Here is a 20,449-nt window from a genome sequence, read left to right on the forward strand (position 1 = left end):
TGAGCACTGGCCTCGGCAAGGGCTGGCGGTGAGCAGCGGTGCTTCCGTGGCATGGGATAGAGCTAGATGGTGCTGCTCTGTGGGGCCAGCCTGGCACGGCATGTGCCGTGGCTCGCAGGGGGAGCGGGAGATGTGCCAAGCTGGCGGGCACCGCTGCCAAAGCTGGGAGGAAGGCCTGGATCTGTAGTGCAAGTTGTCCGGGATGGTGGAGCTCCAGGGAGTTGTCCCCACGCCAACGAGGGGACGTGCCGGTTACTGTGGGAGACTGGAGGAGGTCTGCTCTGAGCAGGGACTGGCAGGGACTTGCAGGCAAACCTTGAAAGGGCCCATTTCCCCACATTATCCTGGCAGGATCAGCACAGGCACCTCTGGCTTAGTCCTTCAGCAAAGACTGTGCTTTCCATGATGGAGGGTGATGCTGTCATTGCTGAGTTGATAAGATTGGAAAAATGTTGGTGGGACCTCTTTAGATTGCTGTTCTTGGTGGCTTCTTGACTCTCAAAAGTGCTCAAGGTACCTCTGGGCAATCGTGTTATTTTCTGAAATACTGCAGCTTGAGGCACAGGGCTGTGGGCAGGAGGCTTTTGCTCTGCTAATGCATCCCCAGGCGCCAGGTTCTCACAGTGCTGGGTGTATCCAGACAGCTTGGATAAAGCTGCTTCCCAAAATTACAGATATGATGAGGTGAAAGGTGCCTGTTCTTCTCAGAGGTTGTACTTATGGCAAGTTGAAGACATATCAGATGTTCTCAGTATGTTGCTCCTAGAGACACCGGCACTGCTAAAGGCTCTGGGTACCCCCAGGTTGAAGCTGCATGACGCACTGCAATGTTTCAGGTGTACACGCATGGAAGATGTGCATTGAGGACAGCCTGATGACCCACCACTTTGGTGGAGCCTGGTCCAACTCAGGGCAGCCTAGCAGGTGCAGGAGCAGCCAGCAGCCAGCCCCTCCAAGCACCCCATCCTAAAACCTGCAATAAGGTCCTTAGGGATAGTGAGAAGTGCCACAGTGTGCCTTGGGCACAAACGCAAAATCCTGGTCCCTCCTGTGAGTATGACAAGCATGGGCATAGACCCGTAGGTTTCTGCCCCAGCAGGTGGCTGCTTTGTGCACCCCATTGCAGAAGTCGTTAAAGGCTGGAAACTCTTTAGGTCTCCAGGGAAAAAGGTTTAGCAATGGCCAAGGAGTGCTGTAGGAGAGAGAGGACCACATATGGCCAAATTTGCAAGCCCAGCAGCTCCTCCAGTGCTTCCCGGTGCAGAGCACATCCTCTCCCATACATGCCAGCACAGGACCCCCGGGCACCGACCCTCGGTGGTGGCCTGAACTCTTGCAGCGGGTGAGGAAAAGGCTTGTCCAGTAGTGGGATGTAGGGACACCTCGGAAAAGCGCGCAGCAAGGCAGGTACTCCAGGCAAGCTTATCCCTAGGGTCTCCTCTTCTCTTCTTGCTCTGGCCTGCTTCCCAGCTGCGCAGCATCGCCTTGCAAAGCGTCCCGCGGCCGCCCCGCCTTCAGTAGGAGCGGGTAGGAGGTAGGAGCTGCCCAGTCCTCAAGGACTCGGTCATCCCATCGCAAAGCAAGTCCTGGTCCCGGTTGGAGGTGACCTCAGGAACCGCAGTGCTTCCCAGCCCTCTGCCCTTTCTCTTACCTCCCCCAGCTCCCCCTCCTTCTCCCTCAGCACGCGAGGACTCCTTCTAATAAAACGCTTTCTCCCGGCTGTCTTAAAGCCTGGTGGTGACTCCCTGATTTTGAGGGACTTGAAGACATCGCCCAAGGAGAACTGTGTGCAGTCAGAGACCGAATCCCTCCTGGAAAAGGAGCGGAGGCCAAGCCTGGAGGCCGACCCCACCCTACAACACTCGTCCCCGAAACAAGAGCCTCCCTTGCTGGGCCCACGAGGGTCATACTCTGCGTGGGGTTTCTTTCGGTCTCGCCCTGGGGGCAGCTTCCACAGCCTCCGCAGGGTCTCCTCCTTGGACAACTTTGAGGCTGCGAGGTCTGAGTTCCAGAGAAAATTCAGGGAAAGGAGGGCAAACTCAGGTAGGGGAAAAACCCCGGAGCTGTCGGTCCTATTGCGAGAGCCACGGTCCCGGGCAATGGCCCCAGCACGTCTCGGGGCGGGGGGGAGGTCTGCAAAGTGGAGATAAGCTGGGGTCTTCTCCCCAAAACCCGCTGGTCCCCATGTGATTCCCTGTGTAGGCAGGTCCTGCTCTTTGGGTAGAGCCATCCGTGGTGTTGTGCGTGAGCTGTGAGATCGCGTGAGGCTGTGTTTGGCTGCCCCACATGAGGGGCATCCCGATGCTGTCCCAGCTCCCCAGGAGGGAGGGAAGGGGTCTACAGGCATGTGCAATGTGAGCTGTGTCCATGTGTTGGAAGTGGACAAGACACCAGCCAGGCCACTCTATAGGGCTGGAGGAAATGTACCTCCACCATGGTGTTCACGTCCAGATCTCTTGTTCTCACTAGAGAGATGATGGCAAATAAGATGGAGGTCAGGCAAGAGAGAAGCCTCAGTAACTGGGGGTGGAGAGGGATCAGTCTGCGGTGTCTGGCTTGAGAAAACAGGGTGGGGGATCATGATCCTCAAATAGTCATAGGTTACAGACCCTCAGGAGGGAATACAATGTAGAGAGAGGAAAGGGGAATGAGCAGAAAGAAGGGTGGCAGCAGGATGGCTGGGGCTAACTGGGCACCTTCACAATGTCTTCAGACACCTCCTGCCTGTGACACCTCTTGGGTCAATGTCGGAGTGCAAGGGATAGAGCTGAAAATATAACCCTGCCCTACCCAAAGGAGATAGAGGGACACCGTGGTTACAGTGCTTGGGGATGTTCCTGAAGCCCTGGGTGTGGGTACATGCTCCCTCCATGACTACACATTGCCACAAGCAAGACCATGAGCCTTCTGGGGCTTCTTCCCTGGTCCTGCACTGTGGTGACCCAGAGAGGCAGATCCCCAGGTCCCCAGGGGAAACTGCCACAATTCAGCCCCACTACAGCTCTTCTTCAAAAGAAAGCTCTGACCTCCCTACCTGGAGCCTGGGGGTGGAGGATACATGCAGGTAGAGACATCATCCAGCTCCTGGCTCAGTTTGGTGGCCAAAAACCAAGGCAGCACCTCAGGAGCTGTGTTGGTCAGGCTGAAGCACGCAAGGGTGGAGGAGACCCACCTCCTCCTTCATCTGCTTTCATGCCAGTTTTGGCATCCCTCCCTGGTGGGTCTCATTGGGGCTGGTCCCCAACCTGCCACAGCCTTCAGAGGTGGCAAAGGATACTGGGTGCCTGTGTATTTTGGCAGCTGGTCTAACCCCCCCGAAGGAGGTTTAATGGTGAAAAGATGGGTGAAGTGTCTGAAAAGCACCCCCTCTCAGGCATCTCAGGTTGGGAATCCTATGTCAGATGCCACTCTGAAGAAGCCAAGCCTTTATGGCCAGGCAGATATTGGTACCTTCTAGTGGCACATTGTGGTGGTCCCCAGCTCCTGGATGTCCTGCACTGAGATCAGGTCTCCGCGGATTGGCTCCTGCTCGTACCATCCTCCTCAATGCTCCTCTCCATCCTCTTTCAGAGGCTTCTCACGTCAAACCCAACCCCCCCAACTCCACTTCGGACTCAGACCTCATGAAGTACCGGACCATCAGCCAGATCCCCCAGTTCACGCTCAACTTTGTGGAGTTCAACCTGGAGAAGCACCGCTCGGGCTCCACAACGGAGATTGAGATAATTGCTCCCCACAAGGTGATGGAGCGCACCCAGAACGTCACTGAGAAGGTCACACAGGTACGTGGGGAGTGAGATGCTAGTGAGGCAGCAGTGGGGAGATGGTGCTGCTGCTGGAGTATGGTAACAGCCATTCCTGTGGTTTTTGGAAGCGAGGAGCAGAGCAGGCAGCGATACCTGGAGTTTCCATCTTAGGAAATGCCAGTTTCCCTGTGTTTGATTTTTTTTTGTCTTCCTCTGAATGGCTGAAATACTCTTTTTTTCCCCTCTAAATTAGTATTTCTGGTAATTTGTGGCCATGGGGAACACAGGCATGAATGGCTCATGGTGTGATTGTGGCCTTGAAGGGGACACACACGCGTCCACATTTGTGTGTGCATGTGCCTTGGTTTGTTGGGGAGGCTCTGGCCACTGGTTCCTGCCCCCCAACGCCGGGGATGGAGCCTCCAGGGCACTGCTGGCCCCAAGGCGCTCAGCCAGGGACCCCATGCCGGGTGGCCACGCTGAGGGTCACAGGATCCCCTGGGAGACAGCAGGTGGCACTGCACTGTCACCAACACGTGTGGCAGGGTCCTGTCACTGCAGAGGACACATGGCATCGCACTTGCACCGTGGGGGACACATATGGCACTGTACTGTCACCGAGGGGACACAGGGACATCAGTGTGTGTGAAATGTGCTGCTGTATCCTGCAGTCCCAGGTCAGGAGCTCTTACCACTGGGGAAACTGAGGCATGGGAGAGCCACGATATACAAAATACATCTAAGGACACCTGCCAGCAGCAGCCGAGGGCCAATTTAATGAAAATTCAGCCATCTGACCCCAGAAAAGCCTCTGGAATGGACAGTCTGCTCCATCAGAGCAGGCTGCTCCACACGATTTTCCTCCTGTCTTGGTGCCAGCAAACCTTCAGCCTCGCAGCCTCTGTGCATGGCAAACAGGCTCCCTGCTCCCCATGGCACAGGGCAGTTTTTAGGCTTGTCCCTCTGGCTTGTCCCCTTCATCCCAAAACCTGCTTAGTCCCTCTGATCCGGGGGTGACTGTAGTGACCGGGGATCAGCCCCTGAATGCCCTAGTGGGATGGTGAGCACCCTCCATGCCCCTATCCCCATCACAGGGGACACCCACACCGGGGACTGCTTCTGCGCACTGAGGTGATGCTGGCATGGTGGAACTGGCCGCTCGATGCGGGGTCATTAGCTGGCTGTGGGGTGACAGGATCAGAGCTGATGGGTGGTGGCTGCAGGGCCCTGCGGTGCAGCCATGCGGCACCCACAAAGGTCAGTCTTCCCTTTGCCTTAAATCTCCAGATGGGATGGGATGGGATGGGATGGGATGGGATGGGATGGGATGGGATGGGATGGGATGGGATGGGATGGGATGGGATGGGATGGGATGAGATGGACCTCCTTGCCACATCTCCCCACAGCCCTGGGGGACGCAGGCATCCTGCCTGTCCTCACCCCAACATCACCCGTGCCTCCTGCCAAGCCATGGCTCCCTGCTCCTGGTCACTAAATAATTCATGGGTGAGGCAGAGACAGCGTCGAGACGCCACTAACGGCGTCTAAAAATACCGTCTGGTGGGCAGAGAAAGGCAGACAGACTGGTGGGGGTGGTTCAGCCCTGCAGCAAGGGCAGGTCACAAGTGCAATGAATGTGCTGGGCTCAGCCTACCCAGGCTGCGGCTCTGGGGCACGGCTGGAGGCACATGGGGATGCCATGGGTTCAGCGCCACCGTGCTGGGGTCCTATCTCGTGGGTGGCCCCTCTCCCAGTCCCCTTGAACTGCCCTGTGGGCAGCGGGTGGAGGTGGAGCTGGGCAGGAGAGAGCTGGAGACAGGGATGGGGGCGCTTAGTTCTGTCAGGATACACTTTAGGAGGGGCACTGGCTCAGTGCTTGCCTGCAGCCAGCACCATGGGCCTGATCCTGCCCAGCCCCCTGTGCTTGAGGGTTTCCTGGTGACTCTGGCGTGGACCCCTCCCCAGCTCAGTGTACTCCTCCCCAGTCCCATCCCCAGCACGGGGCAAGAGAGGAGGAAGGCACATGGCCACTGGGCCCTGCAGGGCACGAGCAACAGCCTGGGTTAGCCAGAGCCGTGGGAGCCTCCCCCCTCTGTCACCCACAGCCCGCACGCACCCTGCTCCCTCCTCCCTCCCTCCTCCTCCCTCCCACGGCTGCTTCCCTCTCTCGCTCACCGGCCGGCACCCAGCACCCCACTGCCAGCACCCAGCACCCCACTGCCAGCACCCAGCACCCCACACCATGAGCCTGCGGCTGCAGCTGAAGCCGGTAAGCGCGGGGGGAAGGGGAAGAGGGAAGGGGCACCCAGCGGGATCGCCATGAGGGGCACCTGGCACTGCCACCCGCAGAGACTCAAGAGCCACCCAGGCCACCCAAGGGTGCCACCCACAGCCCTCTCCATCCCCAAGGAGCAGAGAGTGACAAGGCTGCAGCTGCTCCCTAGCTCTGCATTGGTTTGGATGCTCTTTTGGGGGTTCTTTCTTTTCCCTTTTCTGCCTCAAATTTCTGGTGTTACAGCTTTTTATTAATTCCTGGGTGGAAAAAAACGGGGCTTGACCTGCTCTTGCTTCTGCCGCAAGAGCTGGGTGTCAGGAGCAGGGACAAGGGGCAGGGCTGGCATCCCAGCGTGGGGAGCAGCATTTGGGGACCCAAATTCACAACTAGCCCCACAGAGCTGCATCTGGCCAGGCAGCACAGGAGGTTCGGCTTCTGAGGGTGGGAGTGTTGCTGGTTTTCCCAGACATAAGGAATAGGAGCCTGTCTCCAGTCTGCTGGGCACGTCTTAGCTTTGGGACCAAGCGTTTTACCAACATCACCTTGTCCCCTTCCCTACCGTCCCCACAAGAGCTGGTCCCCAAGCCCAGCCGGTGCCTCATTCCCCTCCGCAACGATTGTGTTTGGGTCACTTTTTCCAATCCCTCCCCTCTCCATCCGTCAGCGACGTCGGCAGCTCCCGCTGCCCCATTGGCGCTCTCGTCCCTACGGGGGCCCCAGCATCGATTGGGTTTGATTAATCCACGCCGGGCTCCCGAATGCCCTTCGCAGCCGCATGTCTCCCACTCGCCCGACCGAGTGCATGCGTGCCTGCATGGGCGATGCCGTGGCCCCGGTGCTGCGCCCACCGTGCCGGTCACTGCCTGGGCGTGCGGGGTTGGGGGCCCCCACGGTGGACACCCGAACTTCGAGGGTCAGCTGCCGCCTGGGTCGCCGGGCAAGCTGCAGGCAGGTAGGAGCAGGGGGCACCCCCAGGGCACAGGACCCACGGATGTCCCAGGGCTGCAGGATGTGGGAGTGGCTGCTCGTGGTGGGACGGGGCTGTGGGGCTGGATCTGCTCTGTGCCGCAGCACCAGGAGCCCTTGGGAAGCCCTTGAACCCTTGAACAAGATTGGTGACAGTGCAGGAAGGATCAGGCCCTTCTTCCAGATCTGTCGTGGTGGTGCTCATCACCGTGGCCTTGGGGCATGTGGAGCCTCCTCTCACCCCTCCTTCGCAGACCAGCAAAAAGCACCCTTTTAGCTGGGGGCTCGGTGCCGGGAGAGAGCATTGGGGTGCCCTTCATCCTCCACTGCAGGTGGCACTGGTGGCCAGCACTGCGGGGACACGCGGGGGACAAGAGAGTGGCAGTGGCAGGCAGGAAGGATACAACTGCCCCCAACTCCAGATAAGACCCTTCATGCCACCATCTCTCAGCACCCAAAGCAGGACAGCCTCATCCCTCCCGGTCCCCAGCACCTTGCATTGTGTCCCCGGGGTGGCTTCAGAGCCCGTTGGGAGCTGGTGTTGGTCCTGGAGGCAGGAGCTGGGACAGGTGGGGATTCACTGGTGCCGTGGGAGCATGTCCCCATGAGGGCAGACAGACCTGGGGACACATGACAATATGGGAGGGCGCCTGCATGCATGAGATGGTGTTTGCACGTTGGTGGCTGCAGATGGGATGCTCAGATGGGAAATGGGCATTGCCTGAGGCCAGGCTTTGCTGTCGGTAGCCCAAACTGTCCCCTGTGCTTGGAGGACAACTGTGCCATAGGGACATCAAGGGGAAGGTCCCTGCTGGGGCCAAGAAAGGGACCATGCGAGGCTTGCAGGACACCTAATGTGCCATCACCCTCGGGGCCAGGTCATGGCACAACTGTGGGACTGCATCTCCAAGCTGCCCATCCCCATAGCCCTGTGCCAGGGACACCCAACGCTCAGGCTGGTGGCACAGAGCTGTGGGCAGAAGGAGACACAGCAGGAGGCACTTTCTTCTCTGCCGGCATGGTAGGGTCTGAAGGGCATAAAGGAGGTAAACAGCTGCCTCAAGGGTGCTCTGGCCATCAGAGACAGACAAGGAGCTGGGCAGACCTTGGTGTAAGCCATAGTGGGCAATTCATCTTGTGGCCTCCTGGACAGACACGTACGAAAGCAACGAAGGTGAAGAGGGTGTAGGAAACCCACTGCACGCTCCTCACTGCCCTACCAGCATGTGGAAGCCCCTTGCCTGGCTTCTGGCCTTCTCGATCCTCTCCTGGTCTCCTGTCCTTCTCACACCCATCTCCTGGCAGGTGCTGTCCCTGGGTGCCGACGTCCTTCCTGAATACAAGCTGCAGGCACCACGCATCCACCGATGGACCATCCTGCACTACAGTCCCTTCAAGGCTGTGTGGGACTGGCTCATCCTTCTGCTGGTCATCTACACAGCCGTCTTCACCCCCTACTCAGCCGCCTTCCTGCTCAATGAGGAGCAGGTGGAGGAGAAGCACTGGGACTGCAGCTACTCCTGTGACCCACTCAACATCATTGACCTCATCGTGGACATCATGTTCATTGTGGACATCGTCATCAACTTCCGTACCACCTACGTCAACATCAACGACGAGGTGGTGAGCCACCCTGGCAAGATCGCCATCCACTACTTCAAGGGATGGTTCCTCATCGACATGGTCGCTGCCATCCCCTTTGACCTGCTCATCTTCCGTTCCGGCTCTGATGAGGTACAGGACAGGAGGGGACTCACAGATGGATAGGGAGAGATGTATGGGACAGAAAGAGAGGGATATGGATGGCTTGATGTATGCGGTGGATGGCTAGATCTGCAAGGAGAGGGGTGGTTAGTCAGAGGCATGGACAAGGACGTAATTACAGGTTTTTACTAAGCAGCTGGGACCTGGGATTTTACTTAGTAGGATCAGACAGCCACACAGGCCCTATTGTAAGTGCCAAGACAGTGCTTAACTGGACCCTCTTCCCTTGCTGGGGCTGTCCCAGCAGAGCAGGCTGGGAGCTCAGTTTAGGGACTGGCCCCACACTCCAGCAAGGCCAAATTGGGGTCACATTGCCAGCCAGATTCAAAATGTTGGCAAAGAGCCTGTGGGATGGAGTGAAATGCAGCTGTTTTGGGAGCAATGGTTGGCAAGGTGAGGACTCATCAGGAGACAGGGGGTTGGCCTTGGCTCCTCTCACTTGCTACCTGTAATCGCAGGGCTTGTTGCCTTTATGGTCAGCAGAGGGAAACTGCCCTTTCTGTGGCATGATTCACCCAACCTATTTCAGATGTCACCTCCAGGACAAGGTGATTCATGCTCTAGAAAGGCATTTTTATCCTTCAAAGCGAGCACAGCTAGGCTGGAGACATGCCTCTGGTCAGATTTATCTCTTGGTTGTCCCTGAGGTTTCTCACCTTTCTACTGCAGACCACCACCCTCATTGGCCTCCTGAAGACCGCCCGGTTGCTGCGCCTGGTCCGCGTGGCCCGCAAACTGGACCGCTACTCCGAGTATGGAGCAGCCGTGCTTTTCCTGCTCATGTGCACCTTCGCCCTCATCGCCCACTGGCTGGCCTGCATCTGGTACGCCATTGGCAACGTGGAGCGGCCCTACATGGAGCACAAGATTGGCTGGCTGGACAACCTGGGTGACCAGATCGGCAAGCGCTACAATGACAGTGATCTCTCCTCCGGGCCATCCATCAAGGATAAATACGTCACTGCCCTCTACTTCACCTTCAGCAGCCTCACCAGCGTGGGGTTCGGCAACGTCTCACCCAACACCAACTCTGAGAAAATCTTCTCCATCTGTGTCATGCTTATTGGCTGTGAGTGCCTGCCCCTGTCCCCATCCCTTGGAGGTTGGAGGGGCTGCTTTGGGGAGAAACAGGGAGAGACCTACCAGGCTGTAGCATGTGGGGTTTTAAGAGAGCATCTCCCTCTGCCTGTGCCTCTTCTGCACAGACAAACAGATAGGGAGATAGATAGATAGATAGATAGATAGATAGATAGATAGATAGATAGATAGATAGAAATACGGATTTCAGAAACCCACTGGTTTCAGGTCCATGGTAGATAACGGACTTTGGAAACCTGCTGGTTCCATGTCTGAGGTAGTTGGACACAGATGGCTCCCCATGTCCTGCTGAGTCTTGTCTTCTCGTTGCAGCTCTGATGTATGCCAGCATCTTCGGCAACGTCTCCGCCATTATCCAGCGCCTGTACTCGGGCACAGCCCGCTACCACACGCAGATGCTGCGCGTTAAGGAGTTCATCCGCTTCCACCAGATCCCCAACCCCCTGCGCCAGCGCCTGGAGGAGTATTTCCAGCACGCCTGGTCCTACACCAACGGCATCGACATGAATGCGGTGAGTACGGGGCGAGGAGGCCTCATGTCCTCACGGTATCTCGTCATGAACGACCCAGAGTCTAGCTCTGGGTCCAACCAAACATTCCATCCTTTTGATCAGGGTGGAGAGGAGGCAGGTGGAGACTTGGGAGGCTGGAGACAGAGTCTGTCTGCCCGTTTGCTTCCTGCATCTCCCTTTCTCCCCCTCTCCATCCCTTCACATCTACCCAGAGGTTTTCTGGGGCCATGACAGCATTTCTTGGCCAGAGAACGGGTTTGGTGCCGGCATGCTGGTGAGGAGCTCAGAGCTCCCATCGGCGCCGAGGACTTTCAGGCCGGTGTCTGTTGGTGGCACAGAGCCGCGGAGCCGGTATCGATCCAGCTCCTCTCCACACCGCCGGTTGCTAAGCAAAGTGCATCCCGCTCTCAGTGGCAGGGAAAGGAGGGCATTTAAATAAACCTCGATCCATTTTAATTAGAGCCCAGAGAGGCGGCTGTTTGCTAGCAAAGGGGAGATCAATGGCGAAGCTGCACTGGGGAGGCGCCGTGTCTCCGAGCCTGGTGGGAAGGCTTGTGCCAACGGCGCCGGGGCACCGCAGGGGTGAGGAGGGGGCTCAGCCGAGGAGTCCCAGGCTGGGGCCACGGTGGCAGGACTCAGCTCATGGCCACAGGTTTGGTGCACAAACGTGCTGGCTCGGCCAGCTGCAAGACAGAGCGAGGAATGAGAAAGGAAGAGGCAAGCAGGGAGATGGGACTTGGTACTCCCCGTCTCTTGGCCCTGGGCAGGCCGTTAGCCTGCTCACTCATGCTCCCCTTTTTCCTAAGACTTGATCCTTCTCTGTCCCTGGGCACTACTGGGACACAGATTTGCATTAATTCAACCACTCCATCTTCAGCTGCCGCTGCCACCTTGTTAAACAACTGGGCAGCATTTGGGGGTTTATCACCGGGAGAGCTTCGGGGTAAACCTCTTCCATGGAGGAGACATCCTGGGCTGGACACCAGTGGTAATAACTAGAAGCCAAGCCATGGCACTCGACCAAGCACAAGTTCCACTGGCTTAGTGTGAACCCAGGTCACAAATCTCCCGCGACAAGCTGAGCTTGCAGCTTGGACGTGCCACTGCTCACACTGATTCCTGCTGGATGCTGCTGAGACGCAATACGATCTAATCAATCATCCCATGGCCTGATCAATTCATCTGCCCCCGATTTCCCAGTAGGGAAACTAAGGCACTGCTGCCAGCCTGTGAGATCATGATGGAGCTGGGAATGAGCTGCGCTCACCAGCCCTGGCCTGGTTGTCCCAGATTTGGCCACCAGCAGGATGTAAGAGCAAGGGAGATCCTGGAGCCTTATGCTGCTCTCCAAACAAAATCCCAAACTCAGGTGGATTTTACCCTGGCACCACAAGCCACCGGTGGCAACAGCTTTCTCCATATCACAAATTTTACCCTGATTTCACCTTCAGATTTAGCTTTTGTTCAACATGAGGTATTTGCCATGGGTATATTTAACTGTTGGTGCACACAACTGGCCCGTGCTGCTTCTTGGCATTCAGGCAGGTGCCGTTTAATTAGGACAGCACCTCATTACCAGTTTATGCTCTCATTCAGCCAAGTTTAGTGGGTGTAAAGATGAAAAGAGGGATATGCCACCAATGGGTATAAATAGATTGATTGTTTATTATTATTTATTGCTTGGGAGCGCTCTCATCGCCAGCCACATGCAGTACAAGACAGCAACAGGCAGGCAGGCTTCCACCAAGGGAAGATCAGAAGAGGTCCCCAGCTTTGGCTTTCTGGGCTTGGGGGCTCCCTGTTTGGCCCCGCCGTGTCACGCTGCGTCGCACAGCCTCCCAGGTCTGCCATGGCAGCCCTTCCCAGGGATGGTGGGGTGACAGCATCTCTCCCTCGCTCTCCGCAGGTGCTGAAGGGTTTCCCTGACTGCCTGCAGGCCGACATCTGCCTCCACCTCAACCGCACGCTGCTCCAGAACTGCAAGGCTTTCCGAGGAGCCAGCAAAGGCTGCCTGCGTGCCCTGGCCATGAAGTTCAAGACGACCCACGCGCCACCTGGAGACACCCTGGTGCACTACGGAGATGTCCTCACCACACTCTACTTCATCTCCCGGGGCTCCATCGAGATTCTCCGGGAAGACATTGTGGTGGCCATCTTAGGTGGAAAAGTCCTTCCTTCTGGGAGGGCGAGGGGCAGTATGCAAGGGGCACAGGGTAATGGGTGAAGGATGATGTGCAATGAGCAGTGCACCAAGGGTAGTAGGTGAGGGGCAAAGGACTTCATGTTCTGGAGAAGGGAAGGTTATTCATCAACATCTGGCTGGTGATGCACCAGTGGACAGGGGATGGAAGATTCCCTGTAAATGCCAGGGAGAGGCCACAAAGGAGTGAGGAGAGCAGGCCATGGCTCAGCAGTCCACAACCACCACTGATGACCCCTGGCTCGGTCTACCCATCAGTGATGGCTTTCACGGTGTAATCCCCAGCATCTACAACCAGGGTCAGAGTTGCTGGGCATCCCCTTGTCCATGAGCCCCAAAATGAAGTCTGCTGGTCCAGTACATCTGGAACTGGGGTGGGTGCCCACCTCCCCCTAATGAGCTGTCTCTTGGCACAGGAAAGAATGACATCTTTGGGGAGCCCATCAGCCTTTACGCCCGCCCAGGGAAGTCCAATGCCGATGTGAGAGCCCTGACCTATTGCGACTTGCACAAGATCCAGAGGGAGGACCTGCTGGAGGTCTTGGACATGTACCCAGCCTTCTCTGACAACTTCTGGAGCAACTTAGAGATCACCTTCAACCTGCGAGATGTGAGTGCCAGGGCTGTCCCTGGGAGGGATGTGGTCAATGCCTTAAATTTGGCAAGTGGGAGGGCTGAAGCAAGGATGTCAACAGGTGCTCCTCACTCAGTTTGGTGGTGGATTGGCCAGCAGCCATGTTCCCCAAGGCACTCTCCATGGGGTTATGATTTCCCCCACAGCCCAGCAGGCACGTGCATACTGCACGTTCCTGAGCTCTTTGGAGAAGTTGGCCCCACAAACCATATCGGTAGCAGTCTGCTCTGCAGCACTCGTAAATCCTCTCCAGGACTGCTCCAGCCTGGGCAAGTGGGTCACACACGTTTTGAGGCTGCTGAAGTAAGAAATATTCTCATGCTTCACTGAGTTGGTTCCAGCTTTCTCTGAAAATTCCTTTTTAAAGTTTGCAATCCATGAGAGGCTTGGAGCATTTTTGTCATTGCTGTTTGACTCTTAAAATTTATGACTGGACTTTGTCCTTTCCTGACATTTTTTTTTTCAGAGACACTTGCTTGGTAAGACAGAAAAGAAAGCCAAATTCCCTCTATGTCCTGTCCTACCCCAGGACATCCTGCCCCACCTCAGGATGCTCCTTCCCTCCCCATGGCCCTGACACCCTCAACTCAGTCTCAGAGCACCGAGGCCTGCCTCTAGGATCCCTTGACCTATGCCACGGGTCCAGAAGTCACCGGGTGGGACAGGGCAGGGATGTAGAGCCGGAGGGAGCTGGAGACCAGCCCTAGGAAATGCTGAATGGGCTGTAGCCCCCACAGCACCCGAGGCCATGGCACCCATGGATGAGCCGTGGCACCTATGGATGGGACATGGCACCTATGGACGGGACATGGCATCCATGGATGGGCTGTGGTAGCTGTGGATGGGACACAGCACCCTTTCCCTGGTGACCAGCCCCTCTCATCCCCCAGGCAGACAGCGTTCCCCGCTCACCACTCAGCGAGGAGTATGACTGCACCTACCGGCGGGCGCACCGACGCAAGCACTCCCTCTGCCAGCCCAACAAGCCTGGTGAGTCCCACAGCGTCAGCAGAGCCTGGCTTGCAGGGCTGGGGAGCAGGATCATCATTTAATTACTGCCCTGGCAGGCACCCCAAAGCAGAGGCCTCCGTTGCTGCAGACCAGCCTGTATGTCCCCACCCTGGGGGCACCCATGATGCCTTCCCTCCCTCCCTCTGTCTCCTTAGGATGCTTCAGCCCTACAGGCACCCTAAAGGGGATGGGGGCTCATTTTGTCATGTGTGGTACTCCCCAAATTAACCTGTTGTGCTGCCCCACAGACCCAGACACAGGCATCTCTGATGGAGAGCAGTATCATACCTACTCAGAGCTCACCAACCCGCAGGACCCATTGACTAAGGACCAGTGGGATGACCTGGGCAGCAGCACCACTCCCTGCTCCCAGACCAGTGATGACGAGGCCAAGACTGGCAGCCCTGCGAAAGCTGAGCCCTTCCCCCCATCCAAAAAGGATGACTTTGCTCTGCCCACGCTCAGCCTCATCACCACCAACGCCAGCGGCACAGAGGTTGGCAAGCAGGCAGCGGAGAGCAGCCAGTCCTATGCAGGTATCCATGGCTGCAGCCAAAGCTGGCAGGAGGGTGATGGGGGATGCTTGGGCATGGTGGCCTTGTCTTGGGACAGAGCCAAGCAACTCACACAGATCTGAGGCGAGCCACGCTTGTGGCCAAGAGTCTTTTTGTCCCCAGTAGTATCTGCTCTGTCCCTCCTGTGCTCTGCAGTTTCTCCTAGCACCCAGAGATGCCTTTGGGGCTGCCCCAAGGGGCCAAATGCTATGTGCCTTCCATAGGCATGTTGGATGCCAGTGTGACGGACTGTCCACGAGCACCTTGGGTGCCAGGGTAATGGACTCTCCCTGAGCACCATGTATGTCAGGGTGATGACTCTCCATGAACATGTTGGGTGATGGACTCTGGAGCACTTCCATGCCAGTGGGACTGAGGGATGCAAGACAGAAGTGCTGAGATGTCTGTTCTCCTTCCAGCCACCCCCCTGGACATCCCCAACATGTTCACCTTCTGGGAGGACCGAAGGCCAAACCACGACTCAGAGCCTCTGCAACACATCTCCTTGGTACACAGCTCACGGGACATCCCCCTGCAGAGTGACTACAGACCGGGGCAGATCGAGTCCAGGCTGGAGCTCCTGCAGGCCCAGCTCAGCAGGTGGGCAGGTCCCTGGGGCACAGGGGTTGGAGACCACCCAGGGGGACTCCAGGCCATCACCTTCTTCTGCTCTCCAGGGGTGGCTGCAGTGGGCTCTGTGTGCAGCAGATGCCTCATCCTGACCCCCTGGGACCCTGCATTCCTTGGAGAGGTGGTGGGAGCGCTTTGCAAATGCAGCAGCGTCTCAAGTCCTACAAGTCCTGGCCCTGGCTGCAGCCCAGCACCTCGTCTGCCACTGTCCCACCACCCCTGGGATCTGCCACTTTGCCACTGCCTCCAAACTCGATGCAATCACACACATGAAACCACCCACAGGCTCATGACTTGGGCCCTTTGCAGGACTCCTCTTCCTGTTGCAAAGAGCTGCAAGCATCCTCTTGCTTGAGCAAATGAGCCTCGTGCACATTGTTGCCCTCTAAATAAGAAATAGCACATGATCTTTGAATGAGAAGAGCCCACACCAGAGATGTAGGTTTAAAGGCCCCAGGCAGCACCCACACGAGCGGCTGGCTCCCCTGCCCACGGCTGCTGCCCATGCTAAGCTCACTCACCAGAGTGTCCACACACGTATTTCAGTGTCTCACCAATGTGCCGTCCCCAGCAGCAGGGACTACATCTCCTACCCACTCCGTAAGCACTGCCAGGACTGTTGCCTGCGAGGGGAGCTGTGCCCGCTCCTGCCAGAGCTGCTTGTCTCAGTCAAGCACAAGGCAAAAGGAAGGGACTTACTCTTCCATTTCCTTCCATTCTTCAGTTGAAGATGGTTGGCACCAACCTGCCTTGCTCCCATCTGTCAGCACAGGCAGCTGGCCTGGAGAATTGATCCAGATTAAAACTAACCATTGCAATTTTTTCCCCCCTCCAGGGTAGTTTTAGCTTTGTTCAGTTCCCCGCTCCAGATCCCAGTGTGGGTCCACAAAAATTGGGCAGGGGATGATTGACTGTGGCAGGAGAGAGCTGGCAGGATTGATCTCTCTGTGGCAGTGCTAGTTTGAAGCTCTCTAAAAACCTCACCAAGCAGCACCAGGCAAAGCATCATCACCCTCAGGCAGTTCAATTGGCACCTCCTCCCCAGTGCCTCCCCTGCCCAGCTGCTGGTCTGGCTCTCATGGGATGCAGCGGGGATGCACTGTGCTAATGCCGGGCTCCTCTGTCCCCAGGCTGGAGTCCAGGATGTCGTCAGACATTAATATAATCCTCCAGCTCCTGCAGCGCCAGCTGTCCCAAGTGCCGCCCGCATACAGCCCCATCTCGCCATCCTCCCAGAACCTGGCCATGTACGGCATCCTCCCGCGGAGCCTGGAGCCTCTCACCCCCTGCGCACCCCAGGAGGCTGAGGAGGCAACAACCCCAGAGCAGGTAAGGCCACCCCGCCTAGCTCAGCACCAGCCAAGCTTCCTTCTGCCCCGAGCAGATGGGTCCTGGAGGGCCAGGGGTTCCCTTCAGCCTCCCTGCATGCAAAGCACAGACAAGCACTCGTGGGTCCAGGCAAAGCCCAGGGGTCTTGAAATGGGAGTAGATCTACCTAGAGATGCTTCTGCCCGGTGCATCGCTGATTTGGGGGCACAGCCTGCCATCTCCAGCACTACCACTTGCCCCATCAGTAGGAAGAGGAGTGGGTTCCTCTGCTCCAAGGCCTCCTCAGGCAAAAAAATAACATTTTGGGTCTTGCAGACTGATAGGGTGAGGAGAAAGCATGGCTACTTTGTTTTGCTTTTGCCATAACCCACCTGGTTCCTCCTTTCCCACCAGAGCCCAAGCTACACGGAGGTAGAAAAGTTCCACTTGAAATCCAGGGACTCCTTGTCAAGCGGAATGCACTTCGCTGTGGCATCTGACGAAACCATGACGGTCTACTCCGAGCAGGAGCACCATTCCCCACCTCTCCCGAACCCAGAGCCTCCCCACCAAAGGGTACCAAATACCCAGGGACTCTTCCGGGGCTCTCGTTTCCCTTCCCTCCCTGAGCACTTGGAGGCATCTTCTGAGCACCAGGACATTCAGAGACACCTCTCCGACCCAGTGCTTCCTGGAAGTTAGAGATATGGGGGCTGCGAAGCAAGTCAAGAGGAACCTCAACTGCGAGCTCGGTCAGTTGATGTTGATTTTGACTGCAAGGGTAAGACGGAGGACAATGCCATTGGCTCAGGGGTATAATTTGTAGCTGTCTTCTGCCACCGTGAAAGGAAGCGTAGAGTGGCTGGCTTCCAAGGTCAACGTTTTCCAGCGGTTCCTGTAGAGTAGATTTCATTTGCACATTATAGAGAACCCAGAGCAGTTCTTTCTTATGGCCACCAACAAGCTGGCTAGGCCAAACGGTACCCACCGCCTCTTCCTTGCCAAGGCTTCCTCTCAAGAACGGCGCAAGCCAAGTGAGCCACAGCGACCAAAGGAGAGCAAATCCACAGCTCTTAGCTGTGAGGCCACTTTGCTGTCAGCTCTTTGGAGCAGGGACCATTGCGTTGGTACTGGGCTTAGCCCAGCAGAGCTTGTGGGCGTTACAAAAAGGGTAGTCACCAGAGGAGGAGGAGATCTCCACAGTGTGGTACCGGGGGGAGCTGCAGGTGGGAAGCCCAGGACAAGGACAGAGGACAGAAGCTCTCCTTGTCCTACTTGATTGCCACTGAGAAACTAAGGGCCAACAGCCCCTGCCACTTCAGCATGCTTCAGCACAAGTCCTAGGGCACTGACTTCTTCAGCAAGGCCGACTGCACCTTGCAAACTCCAACACACATCCCACAACTCCCAGATGAATCCAACTGGTCACTGGCCTGGGCATAAAGCACAAAACTCAAAAGCACAATCCCAGAAAACTGAAAAGCCCCAGCCACCTCATCTCTAGCCTTTCCTCCCAGCTTCTCTCTTTTGATAAAGGTTTGACAGAGGCTTCCTCCTCCCCAGCCCTTTCCCTGGCAGACTCCCGCAGCATCCCCGTAGGAGAAGCCCACTTAGCACTGCCGCCTTGCCATTCGGTTAGATGCTGTGACAGTCCTAGGCCGCCTGCTCAAGTAATATATCAAGCTCCCTTTGAGAGTAGTAAAACTGTGAGCATCTCTTTCTCTGGAGTTTTAGTGTACACTTTGCTAATAAAGATGTTTTTGGCACCTAATGTGGATTACAGCTGTGTTTGTTGTGAGCATCCACGAATTCACCTCTGTCAGCACCAAGCGCAGGTGCTAATCTGCAAAGATCCCTGAAAAGGCTGTGGTCAAACCCCAGTTGCTTCCTCCAGGGAGTGTGGGGCTAATGGAGCCCACGTGCAGGTCTTACAGGGCAAGGATGGGGCCGGCGGGGGCTTTGCTGAGCTATTCCTTCCCAATAGGATGCAGGTTCAGGCTCAGTAGCAATTTGCAAAATTTTTCTACAAGACCAGCCTGCTGCTGTTCTCCTGCATGTAAGAAATAACCTCACAAACAGACCTCAGGCAATGATTACACTCAGAGTCCTTGCAGCAAGGAGGACTTCAGATGAGCACAGGGATACCTAAAGTCCAAACTACATCTCTTGCTGAAGGGGACACAACTCCTGTCCAAATGAGACAGTTCTTCAGGAGGGCTAGACCCAGGATCACCCACAATGGACCCCGTATGGCCCTGAGTGGCGAGGACAAGACTCCTTGCCTTCAGCATTGGGTTAAACCTGGCCTTTAATGGCCTTAAGCTGCACCAGGGGAGGTTCAGGCTGGTATCAGGAAGAATTTCTTTACTGAAAGGGTTGTCAGGCATTGGAACAGCCTGCCCAGGGAGGTGGTGGAGTCACCATCCCTGGAGGTGTTTAAGAGACAGGTACATGTTGTACTTAGGGACATGGTTTAGTGGCGTTGACAGAGGTAGGACAAAGGTTGGACTCGAGGATCTTGAAGGTCTCTTCCAACCGAAACTGTTCTATGATCCTATTCTATGAAACCTGCCTCTCCCCAGCTGATCTCGCTCCATGGGGCAGCACTGGGGGCTAAAATCAGCCCCCTGCCCAGGCCCCAGGCAGGCACCGTCCCACAAAGTGGCTATTTATAACCCGGGCCAGCCCAGGTTTTGGCTGGCAGCAGCCGGGACACCTCCTCCCCCTCCCATGCCTCAGCCTAGAGAGCCAGGACGCCTCGAGGCCTTCCCAGGACAGGACACTTGGCCTTTAGTTACCCAATGCGGTTTATTTCCCCGTTCTCGGTGCACAGCACCGGGGGAGCGCCCGCACCTCATGCCAGGGCCTGGGGCACCCGCCTGGCCCTGCCGTGAGGCAGCCAAGCTGCCCTGCACCGGGCAGCAGCTCCCTCGGAAGCCAGTACCCACCTGAGCCCCTTCCCCTAGCAAGGCGCCGGGCACACGCCAGTGCTGCTGCATGCTACCAAAACTAACCCCCCATAATTAAGCTTCAGTTAATTAGCGACAAGCCCGTCGCCAACCGCCAATTGGCGGAGGCGGGACTCGAACGCGCGGCACCAACGTGCGCCTGAAGTGGCCCCGGCCCGACTCGGGCTGACGTGACTGACGCCGCTTCCAGCCAATCGACTGTCAATAAGGGCTCAAGATCCCGCCTCGAGCTACTGCGACCCCTGGTAGCCAGTAAGACGTCGAAAACGAGCGTGGCCACCCTCCGGGGCGGGGTCAAACGCAACGGTAGGTTATCTCAGCCAGAAGGTGAGCGTCCATTTGGAATGAAGGGCAAAGTAACCAATAGAAGACCGAAAAAGGCAAAACGGACGGATAACGTACCCAATAAGTTCTTGAGACTCTGAGTGACAGGCAATACAGCCAACCCGCACCCAGGGGGCGGGGCTCCCCGCGTGGCTTCCGTTCCCGTTGTGTGAGGGGCCGAATCCCAAACGGCCTCCGCGCTGCTCCTGCTGCCGCCGGGGTCTGGAGCCGGGTCTGGGGGCGCGGCGCCGAGCTGCGGCCTCCCCCGCTCCCCGCCGCCTCTCCGGCCTCGCTGCGTCCCGGCCGGCCGCGCTCCTCCTCTCCTCCGGCCCGCTTCGCCATCCCGCTCCCTTCAGTCGGGCCCATCGCTCCCTTCCGAGCCCAGGCCGGGCCCCTCTTCGGCCAAGCCCGCTGCCCGCCTCAGCCCCGCCGCTACCCGGGGCCCCCTTGGCCGAGCC

The 20,449-nt window shown here is 57.2% G+C and overlaps 1 protein-coding gene across 1 annotated transcript in view; it reads left to right on the forward strand.

Annotated features, from left to right (window-relative positions):
- The window catches only part of KCNH6 (potassium voltage-gated channel subfamily H member 6), a 32,454-nt gene extending 15,054 nt beyond the window's left edge, over positions 1-17,400 (forward strand). The window contains exons 5-16 of the mRNA XM_086477833.1: positions 1,731-2,043; positions 3,571-3,782; positions 8,293-8,721; positions 9,421-9,820; positions 10,162-10,361; positions 12,268-12,520; positions 12,978-13,171; positions 14,086-14,185; positions 14,455-14,742; positions 15,180-15,360; positions 16,521-16,719; positions 17,113-17,400. Of these exons, the coding sequence (XP_086333959.1) occupies positions 1,731-2,043; positions 3,571-3,782; positions 8,293-8,721; positions 9,421-9,820; positions 10,162-10,361; positions 12,268-12,520; positions 12,978-13,171; positions 14,086-14,185; positions 14,455-14,742; positions 15,180-15,360; positions 16,521-16,719; positions 17,113-17,400 (3,057 nt within the window). The remainder of the gene's footprint in view (positions 1-1,730; positions 2,044-3,570; positions 3,783-8,292; positions 8,722-9,420; positions 9,821-10,161; positions 10,362-12,267; positions 12,521-12,977; positions 13,172-14,085; positions 14,186-14,454; positions 14,743-15,179; positions 15,361-16,520; positions 16,720-17,112) is intronic.
- The last annotated feature ends 3,049 nt before the right edge of the window (positions 17,401-20,449 follow it).

This window comes from Leptosomus discolor, chromosome 25 (genome assembly GCF_034619465.1).
Source record: "Leptosomus discolor isolate bLepDis1 chromosome 25, bLepDis1.hap2, whole genome shotgun sequence".
NCBI lineage: Eukaryota > Metazoa > Chordata > Aves > Leptosomiformes > Leptosomidae > Leptosomus > Leptosomus discolor.